A 26,895-nucleotide genomic window follows, 5' to 3' on the forward strand; every position below is an offset into this window, starting at 1 on the left:
GTGTTCCCCCTCCCCATGTTGAAGTTGCGACACCACCGCCGAACAGACGACTCGTCCATTACATTGTCTCCATACACCTCCTTTAATTGGCGATGAATATCACATGGGCGAACGTTTCTTGCATTGAGGAATTTAATCACTGCCCTCACTTCACAACTGGCGGCGTTCTCAATTTTTTTAAACATTGTAAACAATCACAGAAACAACACAGGCAATGCTAGCGTCACGCAACTTGGCTCAGAGAAGGCAGACAAGCCACTGAAGCTATCTGACCTCGTCCAGCGGCTACTCGCGTCGTCAGCACTTCATGCGGCACGAACGGGTACTACTTTCCGGATGACCCTCGTACATAAGAAACGCATGGCATTGAAGAAAGAAACATGGCTGAGGTGGAAGTGCGGTTTGCGAGAAATTGAAACTTAAAACTAGGAATAAAATATGAATTCTTAATCTAACAAGAAAGGAAAGCCGACAGGGAACGGCTTTTTACAAAAAAAAAAAAAAAAAAAAAGAACGTCACTAACAGCACTAACTGCCCACCGGCACACTCTGAGCATAGAGCGGTACAAAATGGAAGCGGTGGCGAGGGTCGCCCATTTCCCACAGCGGGAAATTACACTTGGGCTTGAGGAAGCGGGTGACAGCAAGACCGTGAAGCGGATAAAATAATACTAAAATAACTTGGAGGACGGAGGAAGAGATCCGTCCGGCCGTGAAGCGGCTTAAGACTATGAAGAAAATTTAAAATTAAAAGACATAGTAAAGACTCATAGGCGAGTAATATCTTTAGGCAGTGTATAAGTGTGTTTCTCTCCGGGATCATAGTCCCAGATGGTTTGTAGCAGCGGATTTCCAGACGGTGCGAGGCGGGATTTGAAAGACGCGACTTGCGAGCGAATGAATTCCGCGACGGATGGGAGTTTATGCGCCGCTCGCACGTCGGCCATCCTAGTGAAGCGACTCACTTGGAGTAACGACCGAACAGCCTTGTTTTGGATGGTTTCAAGGTGACGCCAGAGCGTTTTCCGGATGGCAAACACGGGGCAAGCGTACAGAAACTGCGGGCGAATGATTGACCTGTAAATTCGCATCCTGTCGGCGTGATTCAGGGGAGATATCACGGAGGAAAGGCAGCCGAGACGGCTCCTTGCAACCATTGCCTTCTGACGGCAAAAGTCGAGGTGCGGCTGAAAAGTGAGCTGGTTGTCTAGAATGACACCAAGAAATCGGTGCGAAGAAGCCCTCGGTATAATGTGTTGGTGGAAGAAAGGAGGAATGTGGGGTGTGCGTTTTCGTCTGCGGGAAAAGTGAATATGTGTGCTTTTGTCAGGATTGATTCGTAGCAGAGTAGGATTAAACCTACGACGTCTATGGCAGAAAAGAGGAATAATGCACCAAGAGCAATGAAGACGAAGGAAAGTAGATAGGGTTTAGGTAGCTGAGTTAAATTAAGTTTTAAGAGCTAGTTTAGATTTAAATTGTTGAATACGGAGAATGAAGTCATTTATAACTGACTTTATTACATAGATGAAAATGCTTTTAAAAACAATGAAACAAAATAAATGATTTTGGGCATGGGTTTCATTCCTTTCCATTTCAATGATGTGGAAGCGAATTGGAAAAAAAACAATGATTAACAAGACGTGTTGTCGTCAGTAGCTTGTCTTAGAGGGCACGCAACATTTTTAAGGTCTATAAAATGTGTAGGCAATAACATAAAATAAAGTAATGAAGTACTTTCTCAGTCAATGTAATTTCACTGATGAGAAACCTACAAGGAAGCGAACCAAGAAAAATTCCATCCTATGCGTGTGACCAAGGAAGATAACTGTCCCTCTACTCTGATGCGAGAATTTCAAAGACCCGCCCTCTGGGGCTTAGTATTAGCCAAACTCTACCCTCACTAATCAGACCAGCTTTCGGGCTGATTAATTTGGCTATATTTGGGAGAAATTCATAAGAACAAGACAGGATAATGGTGAATTAAGGACATGCATGTGAAAATAAAGGAAGGGGCAATATTTAAAGGGCATTGGTCCTATGTACCAATGTACCATCTTATGGGTCCTATGTACTCGTATCATGTCTTAAAAGTTGTAAAACCAGTGAAACTGAAGCACTGGGTTCATTGATGACAATTCTAAGAAACGACAAGTGCAGCTACTACTCCCGGATCAATGTTTGTTCGCCAACCTCCTGATATATCTTCTTTCCCGCTTCTGAGGTCTCACGGCCTTACACGACATTCACTTTTCTTTGCTGCTAACTAATCCAGTACGGTTTTTGCGGATCGAAATTGAATTGATTGGTAACAACTTGAATTCTTCTACAAACGACTGTCATACTTCCCGAATTTACTCCTTCCCCACCACCGTTATTTAGAGTGAGGGCAGTATCAGAACAGGGCCCCCAAGCTACGAGGACACTCTATGTTCTACGTGAAAGAGAATGGGTGAGAATTTCGCTATGACCGGTCCCTTGAAGTCCACGGAGAGATTTCGCCACCATCGCGGGTGTCCTTCCATGAACGCTCGCCACGTGAACTTAAAAAAAAGAGTCAGACCGGAAATGAGGGGAGGGGGGAGGGGAGCCAAACGTTGATCCCTGGGCGGACAACGAATCTATTGGGGACCAATAATTTACACAGGACAGGGGGAAGGGGCCCTCGGCCAACGGGGGGCGATAAGGAGAGAACAGAACCGGCCCATTAATGGATTGAGAACGAGCTCATTTTTACGATTTGATAAAGGTGACGGGAGGGTCATAACTCACGAAACAAGTCGTGCTCTTTTTTTATGTCCCGTGCGCACTGCGGGTGAGCTGGATCTTTTTTTTTGGGACTTGGCCAGTGATAAAAGAGGAGACTCGTAAACGCACGCAATACCTGAGAAGTAGACTTCGCTCTGATAAGGGAAGTTGAATTCTAATTTATAGCCCAATGGAACTTTCGACGATTCCCACACATTCTCACCTAATGGTGCTTTGCAAACGACTACTGCGCTGCGAAATGTTTTGCGAGAGCTTTGAAGAATTTTATCGATAACTCCAAACCATCTTACCGGAAAATTGACGATTTATCATCCGCACTCCATTAAGACATTTCTGTTGTGTCGGACGGGGTCATAAAAAATCATGTTGCGCGAAATAATTCATTTAATCGACCAAGTAAACATGAATTATTTTATCATGAATTCGTCGGTGGGTAAAGAATGATTGAACAGATAACAATCATGAGGTGTACAAAAATCCTGTTTAATAGTTTCTCATGAATATGTTGAGTAAAAACTGGCTTAAAGGGACTGCAGCGGGACAAGCCTTGGCGATATAAATTATTCTGAGGGAGAAAAAAGTTATTTCCGTATGTTTGGTACTTAAAATTATTTTAGAGCATCACTCGTGGATAAATATTTACGAAGCGTAAGCAAAAGAAAAATCGAAAAAAGATTGAGAAAAAATGGGACCCATTTTATGATTTTTGAACATTTAAAAGTATTTATCAGAGCATGTGGAAATTTCCACCAGCGGCATTTCTTCATACTATGGTGTTAATCGGCCCAATTTATATAAGGAGAAACGGAAGAACACATTTCCATTTAGGGGTACGGTCATAGCGCAATTGAAATCAAGCACAAAAACGCGTATTGAAAATCACTGAAAGCACTACCTCCGCATCTGACCTCACCGATGGCTTCACACAAAAATCTTCCCCATCCTCAAATAGAAGGTAATTAATGCAATAAATTTTCCACCTCGTAAAATTGCACACAGATTCCTGAGAGAGAGATTTATATTTTACTGCTGTTTTGATTGCCCCGTAAGTGAATTCTGAATCGCAACCCCACCCTCTTGGATCTTACATATCGACTAATGGACTCATGGCTTCGCTTAAGTCCTCCCACTTCCGTGAGAAAATATACAGCTGTCTATTTTCGGAAATCATGGCCGGTAACGACTTCTTAAAAGAATGACGCTGCCGCAAAATGCAAAAAACAAATAACGGGGAAGTTTGATGTCAATTCTCAGTTCTCACTGCGTGAAATCGCACGTCATGCCCGACCATACACCTAAGGGCACATACGAACATTTTAGAGATCCTTAGTGTTGGGAATTCTTTCGAGGTAGAATGTGACACATTAATTCCTGGTACTTAACACATAAATAATATAAATTAGGTGAAATCTAAGAAACAATAATATTTTTTGCGAAAAGTAATTTCGAGTAGGAATGATGTGAATTGATCCTGAGTTGGGTTGCTATTCGGCAGTACAACTGGTAAAATCTGTGTTCAGTTATCAATATTATGCGGAGGCCTCTGAAGCACGAGACATAAAACGCACTACCTAGTAAAATTTGCAGTTTTAACCGTAAATTTTCCATTTCAATATTTTCCGCTCGTTTCGTTTTTATTTAATCGGACACTCTTGGTTTATGAGAGAATTTACAATACAACTAGCACGATTATTTCGAGACAATCAAGCACGTGATTCTTCATTAAAACTAATTGAAACTTTCAACGCTTTGAATTCATCCATCGATGAGCAAAAGGCTTTTTATTCAAATCGCACACGTTTCAGACATAGTGCAACTACAAACACGACAATAATTACCTCATTGTTTTCAAATATAATTTAAGAATTCGACTGGACTTTTAATAGCCATGATTTTTTTTTAAATATCGTTCAACGAAATATCGATTTCTTCTCTAAATTCTTAGACGAAGACAAAACTATACATCTCACGACACATGCTTTGATAAATGGGCTAACTCCTGGAAAAGTCATGGGAATGGAATAATTTCAACGAACTAAATATCCGCCGACAATAGTATGAATTTAACCCCCTCTAAACTGCCTCTAGTTATGCTTAAATTCAGAAGAAAATATAACAAATTTTCTTTAAAATATAAACATATAAAATTTTCTCAAAAATGCTCGATATAAGATCAGATTTTAAATAATTGAATAATATAGAGTAGTAGTGGTCGTTATTCAAAGAATTCCAGGTAGCCATTAGTGTTTCGATAGCGGACGTTCTTCAAAACTCGATAAAGTTGATCTCCCTCGAAGGACTTATATCATTTGCGTCAATATTATTAGTGCGTCTATTGAGATTGCAAGTTGGCAGAAAATTTTTAATTTATGGGCATGAAAATTCCCAAGTTTATGATGTTTGCGATCAAAGGAGCAAAAGTCTGGATTTTTGTGGTTGTGTGTGGATAATGTCTATATAATAGATCTCTTTTTTCCATGGTTTTAAAATATTCTAGAGCTTTTATTGTTGATATTACTATTCCAACCCAAAAGGACAAGAAAAACCTGAAAAGGTTACATAAAACCACAGGAAATGCCATTTTTTTCAGTAATAAACGGGTTTCTTTTGGAGAAATAACTTTTAATCCGAGAAATATGCATTGATGTTAGCCAAAGTGGCGCCCGAACTGCAATAAAAAAACTAAAGGTTGTCTCGTCATAAAAGATAAGGGCTTCATCGTCATATTGTTGCATAAACATCCGTTATGTCTACTGTTTCCTGTCTATTCTTACTGTGAACTGGCACGCGAAAGAATTCCTTTCGCTCGAAGGAAAAATCGTTTTGATCTAGAAATATCCTTCACTTTATTCGTTCGCATCGCATTTCTGACATCAGCTCTAAGGATTAATCGGTGATGCGGGAGAAATATTTTGACCCCTTTGGAGTCCATTAAAAAAAATCCTCACAACCTCCGGCGCGGCTGTCATCCTCTATAAAGGGTTTCCGCGCCGCTCGAGCCATTGATCTCCCTCTGCTCGGTTAACTCCCTTGTCGCCCATCTCAATCCTCCTTCTACCAGCGCGGTTCTATTTCCAAAGCTGCACTCGAAATGTAAACGGAGGGACGAAGTGTCAAGCACTCCGTTCCGGTCACGTGGTTCTTCTCACTCCTCCAGATCTTACACGACAAATCTTGACTTCGAAACGGGAAGTTATATCGTCGGTTAAAAGTAACCCCTCTCAGTGCAGCGCTTCGTCAGGAGGAAGAGGGCGTACCTGGACTTCATTTCACGTTCTTTTATATCACCGCATGAGCAAACGGATTGAAGCGTGCGTATGGAAATCAGACAAGTGTGTAAGATTGTGCAGTGTCTGTTCAAGTCGAAGGCCTGAGGTTTGACTCTGGAGTGTGATAAACATTTTAGTAGCAACACGAAAGCCACAAGGCTGCTGTATTGAGAACACTTCCAGAATGATGCAGTAGGTTTTCACAGCTTTCAATATTCCGCCACACTCCTAATTATAAACTTATGCCTAGTGAATATACATTGAATATTATTGATAAACACACCGTGCGAGACATAAGTTAACGATTATTTTCTAAAAAATTAATGATGCAACATTCGGTTGGAAAAATCGCAGAAGTTTCGTTACTAAACGTACGAGGGGTCGTATTTCAAGGGGGATGGCAGATTGTCAGTAAGCAATATAAGATTTAAACTTTTGAACATTATTTCTAAAATTCAATTTTTGAAATAAGGATCATCTAATCAATATTATAATAACTATTAGATCTTGAAAAGTCTTTGCTTAAATTATTAAAGCATTACTCTTTACAAGGCAACATTGAGTCAGACTGAGGGGAAAAAATTGTACGACTATCTTGCCTACTTTACGCCTGATAGAGCCCTGGCATATTAAGAAAACTACCATATTAAGGTCACAATTCTATAATTGATCACAGAGCAAAAAATTAATAACATTAAAGCATAATCCAATCAGTCAATCTTCTTCATAATTATCTAGCCCTTTAATCCAAAAATAAAGTCTAACCAACTCCAATCTCTAAGAGCCATGGTGTTTATATAAAATTGTATCTCCCCAACTAGAGATTGACATTTAGGTTTTTGCGCGAAAAAAAGGAAAAAGATATTCCCTATGGACTTGACTGTATTATTTACATATAATTCCTTGTAATGAAATTTCATCCAGAAAATTTCACAAGTGTCCATTGACACACCATAAAGTTATTAATAAATGCTTATCATCAAGCTAGTAAAGACTCGATTCAAAATAATTAATGAGCTATATAATAATAATATCTCAATTTATTTTGATGATTTCTTGAATGACCTCATACTTTTATAAGATTATATGATTAAAATTTGAGTTTCTAATAAACTGCATGCAATGAGGAATGCTGATTTAAATTGTTTAATAAAAATTATTTTAACTGCAAACTGTTTTAAAAAACAAATGATTTGGTAAATTTGACACAGATTTCAGATAGTGAAAAGTTCAAAATAATACTGCACAGCAGAGGAGTTGATTGTCTTCTCAAATATTTCATTCCTGGTGTGCAAAAATACTATGAGTGTTTCTGTTTTCAAAGGGTGTTAAGTCCAATTTGTATTAGGTTCCTTTGTTAAACCTTTGTTAAAGGTTACCAACTGGATATGGTAAGTCTATATATACAAATACCAGTGTATATGACAATACATAAACTCTTCCATTATATTTCTTAGGGAAAGCCTGAACCTTAAAATACATCTGACCCTCCAAAATACTGATCATGGTACTCACCAGTGCAGCCTCCACCAGGTGATTGATAGTAGTTGGTGAGACATGATTCGCAGCGTCTCCCAGTTGCTCCTGCCTTGCATGGACACTGTCCAGTACGTGCATCACATTGCGTGTGACCATCGAAGGCTGCCATGGTCCCCTGAGGATCGCAATCGCAAGGTGGGCAGCCCACATTCACTCCACCTCGTCCTTCCTGGTGGGCAAGAATGGGGTGCGACTATGAACAACAGGTTTCTATGAACTGAATATATAACAAAAGTTCTCTCTTTAAAATACTAAAATAATTATAATGCTTAGGTGCTCTAAAATTATGAAGGAAATTAATAATGTAATATGGGATAAAGCAGCTTGAGAAATTGTTAAGAGTTGCTTGGTGCGATATCTTCCACCTACCATTTCATTAATATTCTGATAGCTATGAGGCATTAAGAATAGCTGACTAACACATGCTTGATATTGATTTTCTGTGGTTTACTTTCCTGTTTTTAAATCATTACTTAATGAAATGCTGCCAGGAAAACCACTGTACAATTGAACTGAAATGAAAATTTTCTCAATAGTAAGTTTATATCTACATAAATATCGCAAAATATATTTTAAAATGGGCCAAGGTACAGAAATAACCATATCCAGCACCTTGCTTATTTTGATTTGAAGAAATTAAGATGCACTTAGCATTTTATAAATTATTTTACAATTATGTTACCTTGTCTACTTATAAAAATCTTAGAAATTGATTTTACCACCTAATGTTGACCAGGATTGCTAATTTATTCATTATTATTCCATGGAAAGAAATAAATTTTAACCATAGATAAATTATGATACATAGATTTCACGAATATTACATTGGCAAAAATCAATCCACCAACCTTGCACCTGTCACAAGCCCTTCCAGTAAATCCCTCAAGGCACCGACACTGACCAGTTCGTGCTTCACAAGTTAAAACACCTCCAGTGCCTGCACTGTCGCAGGAGCATGCTGAAAAAATATAAATTATGTCAGTAACAGAGCCTTTGAATTAAAGATCAAATTTGATTTTCTGGTTTGTTTCATAATTTATTTGATAAAAAGTTATCTCAAACCTGTTGAACTCTGATCACTAATGATAAATTTAAACTACAGGACAACTAAACAACAACTCAACAAGAAATGGTGTGCTTTGAGAGACTTATGCAGCATTTGTCATCGAATTTATTCAGGCAACAAAAAAAGTGAATACAAAAGGGTTCATAAACTCTTCAACAATCTGGGCAAACTATGGCAAAGTGACAGCAGGATTTTTGGTGCTCGATAAATTCCAGATACATGACAATTTGGTTAATTTAGAAATTTTAGGCAACCAAGAATATGAACTGGTAAAAAATGACATCCCTGAAAGAGGAGTAAGGAAAAAGAAGAGTATGATTCATAAGAAATGTTTCCTGGTCTTTGCCGCCGTAGACTGCAATCTGAAAATACCCAAGCTTCAACTATCACTGGATGTAATGACAAAATTAGGAAACAAGGACAATAAATGAAGTATCCTTGATTATAAAACTCCTCCGAGGCCTATGCTCATAGTAATGGAAAAGGGTTATTAAAGATATGAACTTAGTAAATACCATTAAAAAAATGTTTATTTTCTGATCGAGATTTCAACTTACACAAGAGTGTAAGGTATAAGTCAATACCTGGGTGGGAAAGTAAAATTTTTTGCGGACTTTACTAGGTTCATTCCATTCATAAAATAAGGTGCCTACCACAAAACGACACCGGGAAATATCGAGGAAAAGTGCTATATTCTCAAATTGCACCAACAAACTAAAACAGATAAATTACAGCAACTTGTACAGTTGGCTGTCATTGAATGCAAAGTTTGAACTTTAACTCTTGGATTTCTTTAGTGAAGTTATGGTTTAAGCCTGGGCTAAATAAAGCCATGCATTCCCTGGTCCTAGCCTATTCATTCACTCACGTCTGCAGTCAGCTTGCCCAGGATCACCATAATGATTAGGTTTGCATCTCTCACAGTTCCAGCCCTCAGTGTTGCCTCTGCATTCCAAGCAACGCCCAGTCAAGGGGTCACAACGAATGGGCATTTGGCGACCTCCAATGCTCATGAGTCCACCAGGAAGTGTTCCATGACCACAGTGACATGGGCGACATATGGAACCAATTTCCATTGGGTTGCCAAAATGGCCCGGTGCACACCTGAAGCAGAATCCAATCATTCAGTTTGGGGTAATAAACTGGGGCAAATTCCTTTGCCTGCACATTCGTTTTTGTATGTATTGTAATTGCAGATGATAAGTGCCTCCCCAGGTTTATCTACCCTAGCACAACCAGCACTTGGGGAAGTTTACAATTAGAGTTAAATCATAATTAACTTTCAAGTTGATTCTCTTCACTTCTAAGGTAAATCACAAGTATTTATGACAGAAACATATTTACTTTTGTCAAAAAATCTTGCAAAAATGTTCGTGTATTCCTTAAAGAAAAAGTGCAAAGCCCTTGCCTGTCTTTAAATAAGGTGTGTCTAGATGATATCTTCTCTCTCTCCCAGTCACACATACAAATAATAGCCATAACATTTTTTAGGATGATCCCCTTTCATATGATATTATATGTTTTAATGATCAAGTTTTACATCGAGTTATTTCTAAGAAAAAATACATTATATTAAAAAGTTAACACTTGTTTTAATCTTAGTTAAAAGAATTACTTGAAAAATTAACTTTTTTAACCCAAAATAAGAGTATTAATGTCTAATGTATGTAATGTAGTAACTACCCTAGTGTTCAGGTACTAACAACATAATGGAAAAAAAAGAAAAAGTGACATTCCACAAATGAAAAAGATAAAATTTTATGTTCAATATGCAGAGGCAAAGATAGTTCGTATTCTAGTAGACTGCATATGGCAACAGTTCATTCAATACGCTGCTATGTTATTTCAAGGATTGCGATTATTTATCATGCTGCTATTCATATGTGCAATGGCAATTTAAGGTGTTTAATCTTGATTGTGGCCAATCAACTGTGACTCATTTATTTTAGTCACATGCACTTGGTTGTTTACTTATTATCTATGCAACGTATGACCAGCTGCACTCACAAACACAGAATTTTACTGACTCACTGTTTGGAGAACCACTCATAGTTTTTTTTGCTAGCATTGACTATAACTGAGCTTACCTATTAATGACTGAACTTACTAATTAATACTTACTAATTAATATACCACACTGACCATGAGATCAGGTGAGTTTCTTGGCGGTTTGACATCTATCAAAGGAGTTTTCCCCTTCAACCATGAGGTAAACAATATATCTTTGAGGATGCATAATGAAGGGGAAAAATGTATAAATAACTATAGAGAAATTTCTCGCATTGGTTGGTAGTAAGGATGTGCATTTGATATAATTTTTTGGGGTGAGGAGAGACTTTAATGTTGGGAGGTCTGGAGATGCCACCAGGCAACAGTGTACATAATAACTATGGGATTAACTGGCAATGCAGCCTTCCCATTGAGTCAGACACCCTCTCTCTCTTTCACACACACTCAGTTGAATTCAAGAATCTATTGCAACTGGTGTATCAATTGAAATTCCACAGAAAGACACATACTTGTCTAGTAAAAGGAAAATGGTATCATCTACAGATACAGTAGCTTAAGAGCCAATGAAAACTAAAGGTTTTGAGTGTATAATGAAAGTTATCCTGAAGTATAAAGGTGGGAAAAAAGTGAATATGATAACATGTGACATGTGAAGTTATCACATTGCATGGTATCAATGATAATCCTGGAAAGAAAGAATTCAGGGCACTGTGATAAATTCTACGCCTATGAAGTCTATAGTTTTAATCGAAAAATAACGGGGACCCGCGAATGAGATGGAGATATTATAGGTAACATGGATGGAAGATTCAACACAAAAATATGCATGCATGAGCCTACATACAACATATGCGATGGCTAAAAGTCTGCTTCAAGGTTTAAAATCATGCGTCAGGGACAATTTTTCATAGGATTTTTGCCATTGAAGCGACAGATTGTGATTTATCTTTGCAAGAATTCTGGAAGCAGTAAAATATTCTTCACAGTATTGAGTTTATTTTGATTACATAGAAATGGCTAACAAAGTGTATGTCAGGAATTGCGATAAAGTGTCTAAAATGTTATGCAAATAGTGCATTTGAAGGATATAAAAAAAAGAGAGGAACTGGAAGTGAATACCGAGAAATAGTAAAATTGCAAAAAAATCTTAAATTAAAATGTGAAATAGAAGAAGCAGAGGGGATGCTAGATTTTGTGACATGGGAACTTTTGGAAGAAGAATGATTGAACTGGATACATAGAAATTGGCAAAAGAAAAATCAAGAGAGGAAGCAAAGAAAGAAGGATCCAGAAAAGAAATTCACTGCAAACAATTTATCAGTTTCTTTTTTCAACTGAATAAAGCTTCCACCAGTTTTGAAGCAATGGATCCTAATGTTGAGTAATTTACAAAGGTTGAACACACTATTCAATATGCTGGACATTATTATTTAGGGATATTTGATGAAAAAAGAAGCAAACTGTTCAAATAAGGCTCAGCCTGTTCCTCATCATTAAAATATCCTCTACCACAATCCTATAACATGGCCTGGATGATCCAAAACCAAGCACAAGTAAAGATTAAAACTTGTAAATTTCATTTGCATTAATTTTAACATTGTGTAATTTTTCTTGAATTTTTGTGCTTATAATAAGGCACCAAGAATATTCTTTTTCTCAATGCAACAATTTCAGAGTGTAAAAATCATTCGCCCTGACTGGGATTCGAACCCAGATCCCTCAATATCCGGTCGAGTGCTTTAGCTACTTAAGCTACCGAGGCGTCCTCACATTAGCGGATGACTCCAATTGCACAGAAATTGAAATGCACATTAGCGGATGACTCCGTTAAAAGTTACTGTTGCGGCATCTCCCGCAGTTTCTTTGGAATTCTTTTTCTCATTATATACAATAATTATGCATTGCATATAATGTGAACAAAAATGACATGAATTAATAAGCCAATTAAAATATAGAGAATGTTTGAAATTAACATCAGTGAAGGATAGAATGTCTAGGTATAAACACCAAGTGATGTACAGTATCACTAATTAAAAAAATAATAACATTACTGAATTTACAATGGAAAATAAAAGATAGTACAAATTTAAAACATTAAAAAAATCAAATTATAAAATTGATAAAATTATTGAAATTTAAAAAAATATAGTCAATATATAAAAAATATATTTTTGGCCAACATATGACCAGATAAACAAATGGTCAGTCAGTCAGAACTGAAATTGGTTGTCAATTGAAAACCAAGAGTATGAAGTTGTAGAGTAAGTGGGGACATTATGTTCGAATAAATTCCTCAAATAATCTTCTTAAGGAATTATCCTTAATGGGAGGGTATAACTAACAGTAGGCGAGTGATAATTGGTGATGCAGACTCAAACTTCAGGGATGTCTCATGATTTTGTCCATGAAGAATCTCAAATCAGCTGTGTGATAGTTTAAAACCATAAAAATAGCCATTTGCAAAGCACAGTTATGATATTTCTGGCACTACTCTCATTTGCTATAGTAGCCTACTTTGAATTTTAGCAGTACCTCACAAAATACCATTCAGGTGTTTATAGCTTACTGTTCGCAGTGTGGTCCAGCATGTGTTGGTGGGCAACGGTTGCAGATGTATCCACCAGGGGCACTCTCTCTCCTTTCACAAGTGGGGCTGAAATTGTTTGGCGAGACTTCCAGGGGACATCGACAGGGCATACAGTCATCAGGTGCCCCGATTCGGGCATCACCAAAGAACCCTTGAGCGCAGTTCTCACAGCGTTCTCCATATGTATTGTGATCACAGCGCTGCACAATAAAAATATTTATCATCAAAACAAAATGAAACAGCAATTTGAATTCTGAGCTTTCATCAAAAAATTAAAAAGGGTATTAAGTAAGTACCATGCATCGTCCTGTGACAGGATCGCAAGTTGGTGAATGTCCATGGCAGTCACAGCGTCTACATTCTACACTGTATCTTCCAGGAACCCTTGCATAACCATAAGAGCAATGCTGGCAAGAAGAACCTTCATAGCCTGGTGGGCATATACAAACTTCCACCCTTCTTGCAGGTGGTCCAGTTTCCACCACCGCAGACCCAATCTGAATTGACGGCTCCCAAAGTCTAGAGAAAAAAGAAATTGTAAATTAAAAATTTTTAATGCTTTAATATCTTAAGAAACTAAATTAATTTTTAATGTATCAACTGATACTCTAAGGAATATACAATGGATGTCAATAAAAACATTTTTTTATTGTAAAGTTCTTCACTCTCACAGATGTTATTGAATTCATCTTTTTATAAACGTTGCATCAACGTCGTTACACTTTATAATCAATATTAAAAAATGCAATTTTATTGTAATGTCAATTTAAAGAGCTAAAACTAAATAGGGAAATAAAAAAATTATGAAGAATAACAAAGGATTATGTTCCTTCCATAATTCACTTGGGTTTAACTTAAGAACCACCATTAATCACTTATGATCATGAAGCTTATAAAAATGAGTAGACTGCTTTAATATCCTCAAATGAATAAAAAAGATGGATCAATTAAAAGAGACTCACCTTCCTTCAATCTGGTCTGTGTGAAACTTGGCACGAACAAGTAGTTTTTTCAGGTTGCCCAACACTTTCATGAATTGCTCTCTTGTCACAGGCTCATTTGTCCTATAATCACTCTTGCGAGTGGCCCTTGCAATGTCATTTGCACCAGGAGCTACATGATACCAGTCTTGACCCATACTTCCTGTACCATCCTCAGCCAATGGAATCACCAAGGTGGCATTGCTAACACCAGAATAGGCAGCTTCTCCATAACCAATGATATATCCTCCACCCTATGGGATGATGTTTGAAAAATAGTAAACAATGGATTTCATTCAAAAACAGAAAGTTCAAATTTGGTACTTTTGTCCATTGCTAGTTAAATTAAAACACAAGTCTATTACTTCTTAGAATGCATTTTGACTGGATTTTTAACATGCAAATGATGCTTGCATTACAATTGACCTATACTTTAATATTGCAATACATGTATGAAACATAGATGCTGGGGAAATTTAAGCTTATATTTTAAGTCGTCACTGATTTCCCAAGACTGGACATGAACCCCTTTTTAATTGCCTCTTATTCTGAGCAATACATTTCATTTTATGCATTGCATATTATTTGTATTTATATTACAATAAAAAAATAGCAACTGTTTAATTCAGAGATTTTTCCCTTTTGATGTGAATTATTTCAAACAAATAAATTACACATGCAAGCAGTCAAAGCAGTTGTCACCAGTTAGATAACCAAAGGTCAGGAAGCCATTCCCACCTTGGGGCAGAGTTTGGTGTTTCTTTTTAAATTCATTTACTCAGGCTACTCATATTATTAACAAGACATATACATTTGGTGTATCTAAAACTGAAAACTACCATTACTTCCACTAAATTAATTTCTAAATAAACTTAAGGTTTCATTTTCCTGGCCAGACTTGAACCTTTTTTTCATTCTCACCAACAATGTTGAAATAAATGAGAATTTCCTTTGATATAAATACCACCTAATTATTTTAAAAACAAAAAGAGGTAGAGAAGAGGATGAAGTAAACTAGGCGCATAACATACTAAATTAGAGGTAGTTGAATATTACTTGCTAATCCCTATGATATTACAAATAGAAGAAAATCTGTTGAGTCTACTACATTTAATTAATGAACTACACTCAAAATAATTTAGGTGATTAGAACAATCTTCCAGGTAATGAAAATGGATATCACATTTTGTAACTAAATGTATTTGTAATGAAAACTTTGTAAAGAATAAAAAATGTTTCCTTTGTAGAAAGTTGGCAAATTTGTGTCTACGAGTCCATAGCATATATGTGTTTAGATTAGGGTGAAATAATGTGACTATGAAAATATATATATAACCTTAATATCCCAGCAAATACCATGAATATACAAATTGATTTATTTACCTTTTTTTTTAGTTTCATAAAAAAGTTTTGTAAATTTTTAACAAGATGTAATGTAGTTGGTTATGTTGTATATACAGGCAACAGAGAATTGAAATTCTTACAATTCATACCCAAGATTTATTTAATATATTTACCTCTAATATGACATCTGGACCATTGGTTGGCCTACCACCAGTATCTCCTCGGCCAGTGACCCATGAAACACCCACCGTCAGGTTTTGCCCATAGCTTGAGAGTTTTTCTCCAAGGTAAGCATCACCTGGGGGAGCCTGGTGAAATCAACACTTATTAGAAATATTACAAAACTTAGAAATATTACTAAAGCAATCCTAAATTTCTATAAAGTAATTTTTTCCCTTCCGTTTGATGATATAATATTTATCAAAATGGAAGATAGAGCATTCAATTCCAAATGCATTTTAAAATATTGAAAATATGAAGCATGGCAACTTTATTAATCATTATCAATGCGTTAAAAGCTACCTGAAAGATATTATGTTGATTTTCATGGGTAGGACGCATTATACACTTAATTTCTTTCTTTGTCTCCGACTATCCTCTTGAATAATAGGGTATTCATACCTGCCAGTAATATGAATCCAGGCCTCCCATATCATCATTGGCAATTGACAGTCTTCTATCCCCTTCATCAATTTCACCATCGGTACTGGGGCTTGGACTTTGCAGTACAGCATGCAATAGGTCTGGTGCAACACCACCAGCAGGATCAAAAGACAATGGAATCTCATCTGGATCCTCATCAGCTGCTGATACAGTGGTTGGGATGCTTACTTTACGGCCACGGAGATCTGTCACTAACCACCCAGAGAGAGATGATATCTGGAGCAGAAGAGTATCATATGCTACCATTGAAACAATACTTAACACAGCAATAAATATGATGAATATTCAGCCAGTTATGATATGAATATTATTTACATTCAGAGAATTGAGAAATGACAAGATTGATTTCAGTTATTAAAATAATATGCAATATATTCACAGCAAAACCTAAGCATGAAACTGTTCATCAAGCATTCAAGTTAATCAATGCTTATTTTGAATTCAGCACAAAATCAACAAATGTTCAATAGTGATGCTATCTGAAAAAATATCTAACCGCTGTCAATTTCAGACTGTCATCTTCCTGGCACTCAGGAGAAAGACCAGAACAATAGCAGGGAGTGCAGCCCATTGGATTTGACTCCTGCAATGCAAAGAATCCTTTGCGGCAGCGATCACATCGGCTACCCTCCACATTGGCCTGAAAGATTAAAAGATTTAAAATTTCAAAAATAGAAAAAAATAAGACAATGGTGGCCTTTCATTTTGACAACATATTAATGCTGACATAACATTAATAAATTGACAAAGCTGGATATATTTGTCTAGAGAACATATATCAGGCCCTACACATAACAAAAAACAAATAGGAACTTATCACCCTTCTTTCCTCCTTAAATATTATTTATGGAATTGAATTTATATAAACTACAAGACAAGGAAAATATAAGCTATCTTAAAATGCATACATACTCATATGTAGAATGTCTCAATGTTTTTTCCTTGTCTGTCCTATTACAATTCACAAATATTTATTGTATATCTTTCGATATTTATTCATTAACAAAGTTTCATGTCGTATGCATTAAACATTTTAAGATTAGTCGAAATTATTCTACCATGATTATGGTTAAAAAGGAAAAAAAAATCAACATATTCACAAAAAAATGCTATTCAAAAAACATTTCATTTATCTCTAGAGTTACAAAACATTCTAATAGTGGCACAAGCAATTAAAATAAAGGATGAAATAGTATCTTTGAAGGAAAAAATATCGTGCTTTTGTTTTTTTTATCATATTAAATTTTGGAATTAATATTTAACTACATTCATTTTCAGTCATTTACTGTCGATATCTTGTCAAATGTGCCATAGACTGGCTCTATGGTGCTTGCACAGAAGTGAGGTGAAAATAATTTATACATGCTATTACCATTTTCAAGATAAAAGATTAATCAGCTTAATTACACATAGAAGATATTTGTTGATGTCCATGAAAAAATAATATAATTACCATGCATATTCGTTAATTCATCTTCTGCATAGGTAATTCCCCCAATTCATGACAAAATGAATGACTAATGAGAAAAAGTCCCAAAGTCCAACATTGGAAAATACAGTAAATCAATTAATAGTTTGCTTGTATTTAAAAAATGGAAAAACTCGATGCATTTTGATTTTCCATCAAATCAGTCTGTAAACACATCTGGAGATAAATCATCCCAATTAAAACAACAGGGCAGGAAAAAAACTTAGCTCACTATTTTTTTCCATCGCATGACTGATTTCAGTAAAATATTTCATGAGGAGAATATTCCAATAGATATGGGGATAAAAATATAATTATGTGAATAGATGTTTTAATTTTCTATTTTTTCAGAAATTTGAAATAGTTCAAAATGTGTTTCGGGGGCTTAAGGGTAAATAGCTAAATTAGACTAAATATGACATCAATTAATCATCATATCAAATCAATTTTAAATCATTTTTTACTCTCTTTTAAATATGTGCATGTAGTTTTAAACACCTCCTTTGATACATAAAGTAAATTACTTTTTCATTAAATTACAAACCCAAGCCATGACACTATCATAACTCACCTTGCAAGTACATTGAATTGATTCTGGATCACCATCTCTTTCCCATGACCTTGACCCCCAACGCCCTCTACCCCCACCACTCCCTCTCTGAGGATCTCTTGGTGGACAGGGGTCATTTCCCAGTGATCCAGCAGGATCACAGGAGCATGGTTCACATTCAGGGAAGCGCATATGCCCAGCTGCACACCGGTCACACCTTGGGCCTGTAAAACCAGGTCGGCATGTGCACGTCCCTGGGGGAAGCTGTATTCCAGGAAGGAGCAAAACATGATTAGTTCAGAATACATCTGATTATGAATTTTTTGAAAAAATTATTATCTGTAATAATATTATTATCAAAGAATAATATTATCCACGAGAATAATATTATTCTCACTGATAATATTATTATCTGTGAGAATCCATTTAGTGATCTCTAGATATTTGAGCTGTGCATGGCTCAAGGAGAAAATATTCCCACTTGGATTTTAAGAGTTTTTTAAGAATCAAGGATAAAATTCTTAGGGAATGAGAGGTTTCAAGGGGGGCTCCATATGACATAATGCTAAAAAATAATAACTTAACTTTTAATGTCTGATTGATGAAAAGAGGAATAAATTTAATGTTTACTACTCTCAATTAAATGGTGCAATCAATGATCTTATATGACAGATTAAGCATATATATACCTGGTGTTTATTATTTAATGAAATCATTAATTTTAATTTCCTTACCCCACTTGAGTCCCAGTTGGAGGCACAGTTCGTCCCAATTGAACCAATTGAGTGGCATCGACATGCTCGGCATGGGTTTCCATCAGTTGGAGATATACCAGCTGGATGGTACCAACCATCATGGCACTTTTCACAATTAATTCCAGTTGTGTGAGCCTGGAAATCAAGTTGAGGGTAAGAATAATAGTAAACGCAAAACTGTCCTTAGCAGAACAAACTGGCATACTGATGTAAACCTTGAGCTGGAGAGTGTAATAAAATATTTTCTCATTAATCAGTAAAGAAAGGAGGGAACTATATTTTTCATCGATGACCAGCCTTGTCTCATTATGATGGATAGAACCAATTATTAGGTTGATGAATCCTTCTCTCTTTGAGTATTCAAGAACATATTAAGGTTTGTTGATTATGGCTTTATATAGATGTAATGGAAAAATAGTAACTAGGCATAATTTATACTTCACTAGACATCCATAAGTTTTGAGCCTAAGTTTATGGCTCACTAAAAGCGATGTTGAACAAAACTGTGGTAGATGATTGAAATAAATAAAGTTTGAAATCTACTTAAAATTTTTATTTTCAGGACAAGTGGCCTGCATTTCACATCATTTTTACCTAAATAATAAAACATGAAGTACCTGAACCTAAGTTGTGAAATATGAATTAATTATGGATTTAGGAATGTAATAATTTCCTTCCCTTAAATATAGATATATTCCAAATATTAAGGTCTTAAATGGAGTGCCAATACATAATTCAAGTTCTATTTTAAAACATTCAGATATTTATCAAAGGGTTCAAATAAATGCTAAGTGGTGGTTGATTCAAATCTGTCAGTTCCTGTATCTCTTGGAGAGTAAATGAAAAAGTTTGTGGGGATTGGCGTAAGAATTTAGCTAATTGTAGGACATATTGTGATTTTTAATGTAGATATTGAGGAATGTGGTGAATTGTCCAATGTAGGAAAAGGGGCAAAGTTTGCAATTCAGTCGGTAAATTGCATGACTGGAGGTGCATGAAAGAATTGAGTGGGATGAAAGAGAAATGGTGAGTTGTGAAGGGAGAGGAGTGGTGAGGATGAGACAGGCATTCAAACTGGGTTATTTTTGATATCCTTGCAGAAGAAAGAGTGATACTTTCATCATGTGATGAATTAAAAAGTAAACTTATATGTTATTAAAAATATTAAAATACAGATTTATAAAATAAAGCAACGTGACATGGTTTAATGAATGTTTTAGTAACTATCGTCAGTGCATAGCATTTCCTGCATTCTTGTTAAATTAAAAAAAAATAACTTCACACACTTTAGTCTTTTAAGCATGCACCAATAAAATTTGACTAACTGAACTAGATCTTTAAGCTTTAAATATTTATTTTCCATTAACTTGAAATAACAACATCCTTGGAAAACAAATATGTTCATAGCGACATTTAATGATTCAAGTAAATTATTCAAAATGCTCACACTATGAAATAAACTGATTTAATTGCTTAAAATTTTATAACTTAAGCATGTAAGAGTGTACTTGCAGTGCAATTCATGCAGACTCCTCCACCTCCTCTATATTCACCGTCTGGGTCCATAGAGGCCCTGGCCCTAGCTACCTCGGGGTCATACTTGCAAGCAGGTGCATGCCCATGGCAGTTGCAAGGTTGGCAAGGTACACCAGGTCTCCATTGCCTTTGGTTGAAGAGAGGACAGCACTGTTCGCACCCCTCCCCACATGCATTGTGCTCACATCGACAGCGTTGAAGCTGTTACAATGAAGAAATAACACTCAAGTATTTTATTTAATGGAGATAAAATAGGTCATTCACTCTAGAAGAAGAAATATGCTGTTATTTAAAAAGACGACATAGGAATAAATCCAAGGATAGCTAACACATTACTTCCATGGAAGATTTTCTAAAGATTAAGTTCACAGTGCTCAGAACAAATTGTATTTAATGATTACCACACTGACATCACATATATTTAAGTGACATTAGTGACATCACATTAGTGATTGAAATAAGGAGTTGAGTGACGACAAGTGCATTTCACAGAGAAATATTTAATCACTTAAGTGCAAAGCATAAACAGCCTCTGATATGTATAATTTATATAAGCAAAGTTAGTTTAATCATATTTACAGATGAACGACTGTAAAAGATTAAGTGAAACAAAAATAAAACAATATTTGATTTCAGCCTCTATTTTGATGGCCTAACATTTGGCTAGGTTCATGGAGTTTAATTTTTACTTTGTAAATGACAAGAATAATAAATGAAAAATAACATTCTGATTATATAAAGCGTGAAACGAAAACTGCAAGATTCAGGAAAATATAACACATGCACTTGTAGCGAAAAATGCCCAACGTGAGGGAGGCAGATATAATTTATCACTTCTGTAAATACATAAATGAAAACAGAATTAGAAATAAAAACTGAATTTCGCTGCTGCCTCAAGCACTGGAAATGGGTGCATGCATTTGTAATTTTATGCGAAAATCACTTCATACGACTTTATGTGGCAGTCAACGTAAAATATTATTCAAAATAACGCCGAACTCAGAACCTGTCGTTGGTTCTCAAAATACGATATTCTCCAACGAACTGGAACTAAAAGAGTAATCAATTTGAAAAAAAAGAATGTTGTGACCAATGATGAAGGAAACTCACCCCCGTGTCCGAGTCCACCGTGCAGTCCCGCGCGTGACCGTTACACACGCATCTCCCGCCGATGGATATGTCTTTGATGGAGTAGAAATACCTCCGGGTCACCGAGGGGTCCGGCCTCAGACGGTCACCACCCTGTGCATCGTCTCCGTCTTCGTCCTCCTCCTGCTCCTCGCTCTCCTCCTCATCCTCATCTTCGTCGTAGTAGTCCTGGGCCCCTTGCCTCCCACCCGTTCCCCTACTGTCGCTGTCCCTGTCCCCGTAGCCCCCGCCGCCCCTGCCCGCGGAACCGGCACCCATCAGGTCGGCGTTCAGCGTCCGGATCTTTTGCAGCCTCAATCGAACGAAGCGAGCCTTGGTGAAGTCTCTCAGGGACTCGCTGCCGTCCAAGGCGCCGGGGCGTCCATTGATCAGGGAAGTGTGGATCTGAAAGGGTTTTCGCGGTGATTTCGCAAAAGTTTCTTTGCCCCCTCCGGACTATTGTAGTGAAATCCACTTATTGGACTATCGCGAGGCGATCTGAGCATTGAGAATCAAATATTTTATACTACAAGTACATATCCATAGGGTGACTTGGTAGATAAGTGGATGGAGTGTACGCCTAACGAACGGTGGGTTCTGTATCCAAATCCCGGTTTACGCCTTTTGACAACCCCATTTTAAACTAAAGGTATTTTCTGGGTGTCAGAACTTAACGGTAAACCCCATATGGCACAAGAAAACAAACAGCCTCCCGTAATATGCGTGCATTTCACACCAAAAGGCTGAACTCAGGGTTATCTCTATTCTTACTTATCAAACCCGTTCTTTGGGGGATTGCTTTTATTTATTACTTAAATATTTTACGGTGAATTTCCGTACCATGCATGATATATGCCTAACGAATTCCAAAATTTTAATCAAACTACGGCCACATTGTTTTATTAATGTCAACTGCTGTTATTTTCTAATTTCACAGACGCGAAAAAGGCGACCTTTTTTTAGATAACACGTAGAGGAAACTTTGACATGAAGGGAAAAACAAAAAATGTTCACTTTTCAGGCGAAGGAGAAAATGAAATAATGACTAAATTTATGTTTAATACTAGAAAAAAATGGAAATATTATAATGACGGAAAAGCGGACTGGGTGCAGGAGCTTATTGTATGTAGTGAAACGGTCAAACATTTTCTCTGTTCATTTGGTACCTCAGCTAAATGCTTATTACCTAAATGCTTATTACCTAAATTATCTATTACTTTGCAACAATTTCAAAGTGAATAAATCATTCGGATTGAATGGAAATCGGACCCGGAGAATAATAGGACGCCTCGGTAGTTTAACTTGCTAACGTAACTGGCCGTAAAAGAGGGATCCGGGTTAGAATCCCGGCGAAAGGCGAAGGAAATTGCTGCATTGTAATGTGAATTAGGGTATGATTCCGTTAAACGTTACTGTCGTAGAATCTCCCGCAGTTTATTTGAATGCATATATTAGCTGCTATATTATCTACCTAAAATACATTTCCACATTACGTAACTGATCTTCCGAAACAAACTATAAACATTCAGATAAAAAGGTTTTCGAAAGAATCGATTCGTCGGAAATTTACTTTCGGAGAGCGGCATCGCCGAGAAATCCAATAATATAAACCGGTTTTTTTACTTGCGCTTCATAGACAGCATTGTGGGCGGAGTGTACTTTTGGAGAGAAACCCAGTCCTTTCAGGACGACTTCAGCCATTGCTGGGTAAATTTATGGACAATACCTGTTATATGTCACGAGGAGTTATAAGTCCAGTTTGAGTCAAAGTGATCCTATCACATAGTTCAGAAGGGTGGTTAAACCCTGCTCACTTACCCTTAAACTTTTTTTATTCTGAAATATTCACCGCAAAAGCAATCAAAATGGTTTAAAGCATAATTTTACAAAGTTTTTTACGAAGTGACTGGTGTTCAATGTGTGCGAGTTCGCGGTTATTTTGCGCTCAGTGGTCATACTTTTTGTTACTTTTTTTAATTATACAACTATCAATGGTTGCATAATAAAAAAACCAAATAATTGTAACAAAAAGAGCGCAAAAGTAACGCGTTATATATAGGTACACGAAAAAGCTTGCGTTGGCTTTTTGATCCGTTGGTCAGTAATGCGGCATTTGATTCTTGCATTTGCTTACGGAAGCCCAATTCAGGAAGAAGATGGCTTAAAGATCTCTAGTTGCACGTGCAGAGATAGAGAATGAGACAAAATTAAAACATTAAGGACGATATGCCCATATTGTGAACTTCGTATGCATGTTAAAACAAGCACCATAGCGCCATCGTTTTAAATACCTCTCCGCCCTCAAGGGGGTTCAGCTTGGAGTAATACGAAGTACAGATGACCTCCGTATCGTGGCGGTACGATGGTTTCCCGCGCCTCGCTTCAATTCCGTAGCGCTGCAGGCACTCTGCGTCGGAAATAGCGTAGTATTGCCACGGAGAGTAGTGGTTGCCATCTATTGAGCGCTCCAGAATCCAATTGCCAGGCCTTGGGGATATGGCCGCCTTCACGATCACGTACGCAATCTGGTACACCTGTGGAGGAGGATAAGATTTTTAGAGAAGCACCGAAAGTGTGGGTGCGTGGTCGCCCTGGAGGATAGGCGACACGCAGCCTTCCCGTAAGGCCGAGGTCATTCCGCCGTTCGTGGAATGCCCAAAATAAAAGAGGGATGCGGAGGGGAGAGAGGTTCATTTTTTTTACCTCAGGACCTCTTGTTTGTCGGAAGTGTTAAAAGGCCATGGGAGAGGACGCTGGTAGGAAAGAAGAGAGGGAAGACGACGGAGATAAACCAAACTCAGAAAATTCTGGCTATTTTCTCGCTCCCACCACAATAAGTCGGTAAGTACCGGCATTATGGAAAGAGTACCGCATTGTGGTCACAATTTGTACAATACTTTACAATCGTGGTGATGACTATCTGAACGCTATTTTCAGACATTTTCAAAGACACAGTGTTATGCTATGAACAGTGCATCAGTAAATTTATAATTAACATCATTGCGCTGATTCATTTTGTTGGGGCAATAAAATTATCAACTTTTGCTTCCCTAAGGTAATTAATAACTGCTTCAGAATTTAATTAATGATACTTAAGTATCAAAAATACACAATTCTCTCACCTTGAACCCTGCTTGAATGAAAAAACGATTCTATACATCATTAACTAAATATTTAATGAAACATACAAATTTAAATAATATTACTTCAAGTGAATATAATCGCACGCAATTCGAAGAAAAACCGAACGCTCAAAAAAGGGATAAAATGTATTCCGCGCAAGATTTTCCGATAGTATGACAAAATTCACACTCATAAAAAACAAAATTTCTACATTAATTATAAGAAATAAGAAGTTTTTCTAAATAACAAGTGTAAATTTACTGCCCATAGTTCACTTTCATGGCAAAGACCGTACTGGTTAAGGAGAGAAGTAAGAAAATTCTCTATTCTAAGGTGTGCCATTATCATATCCGCGGCAGTACTACTCGTAAAATAAAAATTGGATATAAAAGAGCTTCTCACAAAAATCGTTAAAATACCTGTACATACATTAAACCGCTTTCATTTTCTTATTTCAATTCACTGAAGTAATTTGAGGCACCAAATTCATTAATGGATAAAGCACTTCCTGCTTCAATTAGTGGCGAAAAACAAATAAATTATCCCAGGAATTTTGGACAACTTAAAAAATTTTCTTTTTACTATTGAATAATACGCCACACGTACGGTTCAACATGGGTATATAGTTTCTTAAATTTGATACATTCCATAATAACTGTTCCTGCGGACTTCTAACGGACCTAATAGTTCTCGTGAAGGCTTAGTCTCGCGAGCATTTTGAAGGTTGAAGGACTAAAACAACGAACGACATATGTTTAGGCATTTTCTGCCATTTCACACACTAATGCAACAATTTCAGAGTGTAAAAATCATCCGCCTTGACCGAGATTGTTGCATTCAAATGTATATTAGCGGATGACTTTGTTAAAAATCACTGTTGTGGCATCTCCCGCAGTTTCTTAGAATCTCACATTCTGTCAAAAAGATTCAGCACATTCTTGTTGCAACATTCTTACCGTGCAATTATTTTTCAAATTTGAATAATTAGGATTCATTTAAAGCTCATATTCGGTGCTTTCATTCGTTAGAGCATGTGAATTATTTCTACGGATTTTTCCAAATCATAGATGTCATTTATGCCACGCTGTAACTTTCATGCAATCCCTTCATCTCTCCTCACATTATTTGTCAGGGTTCCTCCACTTCATGCATCCTATTTCAGGTATGATTAAATGAATGAATTAAAACAGCTCAAATAAATAATTTCCTCAAATAGTTTATTAAGAAGAAAATATAAGCCCATTACCTACAGGATTTTGATACAATTAGCATTCATATGGAACTAATTCAGTTTTTTATCGGCCACAAATAAATGTTATCAAAACGTAAAAGATTTCTGAATCCACAAATTGTCGCAAGACATGAAGTAGTGGTCCAAAAGTACGACTGCAATAATTGCATTAATGTTAGTTTCTTTGTAATTACCGAGGAAACTAATCGAAAATATTGTTGCCATTCACCGAACTAAGTGAAATCGAACGCCGTCAGATTATCTGAGCAGTTTATTGTCTCAATTAAGTATATTGGTAAGATATTTAGGAGAGGGGAGAGGGCGGAGGGAACTCCCACGTCCGAATTGATTCAACAATATAGTAAGACTGGCAATAAGGTGGTGAAGGATCTACGAGTTTGGCGGCATATGCCTTGAGCATAAAACAGGACCAGGAGGGCGAATCCTGCACCAAACGCGTTGAGGTAAATAAAACACTATTAAATCATTTTCCTTCGGGAAATCGTAGCCGGACCTCGGAATGGAGGGCTCATGTACCAGCCAGCACAATCCGCCTGACCTATTTCGTATGCATTTCTCCATTGACAACGGCATCCCTTCTGTTCCACTAGGAGAGAACACGGATGCAGGGAAGAAGCCCGCTGAGCGGTGGAGCAGGCACCTTCGCCTTGGGAAGACGACGCATGGTGATATACCGGCGCGGCACGCTTTTCAATAGGGACGACCCAGCCCCCACTTAATGCTCGGAATACGTCCGCGTATCTCATCCGCGAGAGGGGTAAATGGGGGATGAGTGGGACGGCTGCAGCGGCGGTACGTATTACACTCCCCCCTCCTACCCGAGAGGGCGCGCGCGTCCTCTCGCAATGGGGACGGC

General features: G+C 37.0%; 1 protein-coding gene across 1 annotated transcript; it reads right to left on the bottom strand.

Moving 5' to 3' along the window:
• Window positions 1–9,541: 9,541 nt before the first annotated feature.
• On the bottom strand, window positions 9,542–13,597 carry LOC139690845 (uncharacterized). Its single transcript, XM_071588448.1, has 3 exons — window positions 13,537–13,597; window positions 13,220–13,440; window positions 9,542–9,747 (listed from the first exon to the last, which is right to left on the bottom strand). The coding sequence occupies exons 1-3, from the start codon at window positions 13,578–13,580 to the stop codon at window positions 9,653–9,655; spliced, it is 360 nt and encodes a 119-aa protein (XP_071444549.1). The 5' UTR covers window positions 13,581–13,597; the 3' UTR covers window positions 9,542–9,652.
• Between the last annotated feature and the right edge of the window lie 13,298 nt (window positions 13,598–26,895).

The sequence above is a fragment of the Hetaerina americana genome, unplaced genomic scaffold (assembly GCF_022747635.1).
Source record: "Hetaerina americana unplaced genomic scaffold, ioHetAmer1.1.p SCAF_1, whole genome shotgun sequence".
Classification (NCBI taxonomy): Eukaryota; Metazoa; Arthropoda; class Insecta; order Odonata; family Calopterygidae; genus Hetaerina; species Hetaerina americana.

What these genes read in the sequence shown, in the direction of transcription:
- LOC139690845 (XM_071588448.1), bottom strand. Translation starts at nt 13,580, where the DNA reads ATGGACATTCACCAACTTGCGATCCTGTCACAGGACGATGCATG. An exon ending in CTGTCACAGGACGATGCATG is followed by an intron (nt 13,441 to 13,536) that starts GTACTTACTTAA and finishes TTTATTGTGCAG; the next exon opens with CGCTGTGATCACAATACATA. An exon ending in GCTGGACCACACTGCGAACA is followed by an intron (nt 9,748 to 13,219) that starts GTAAGCTATAAA and finishes ATTCTGCTTCAG; the next exon opens with GTGTGCACCGGGCCATTTTG.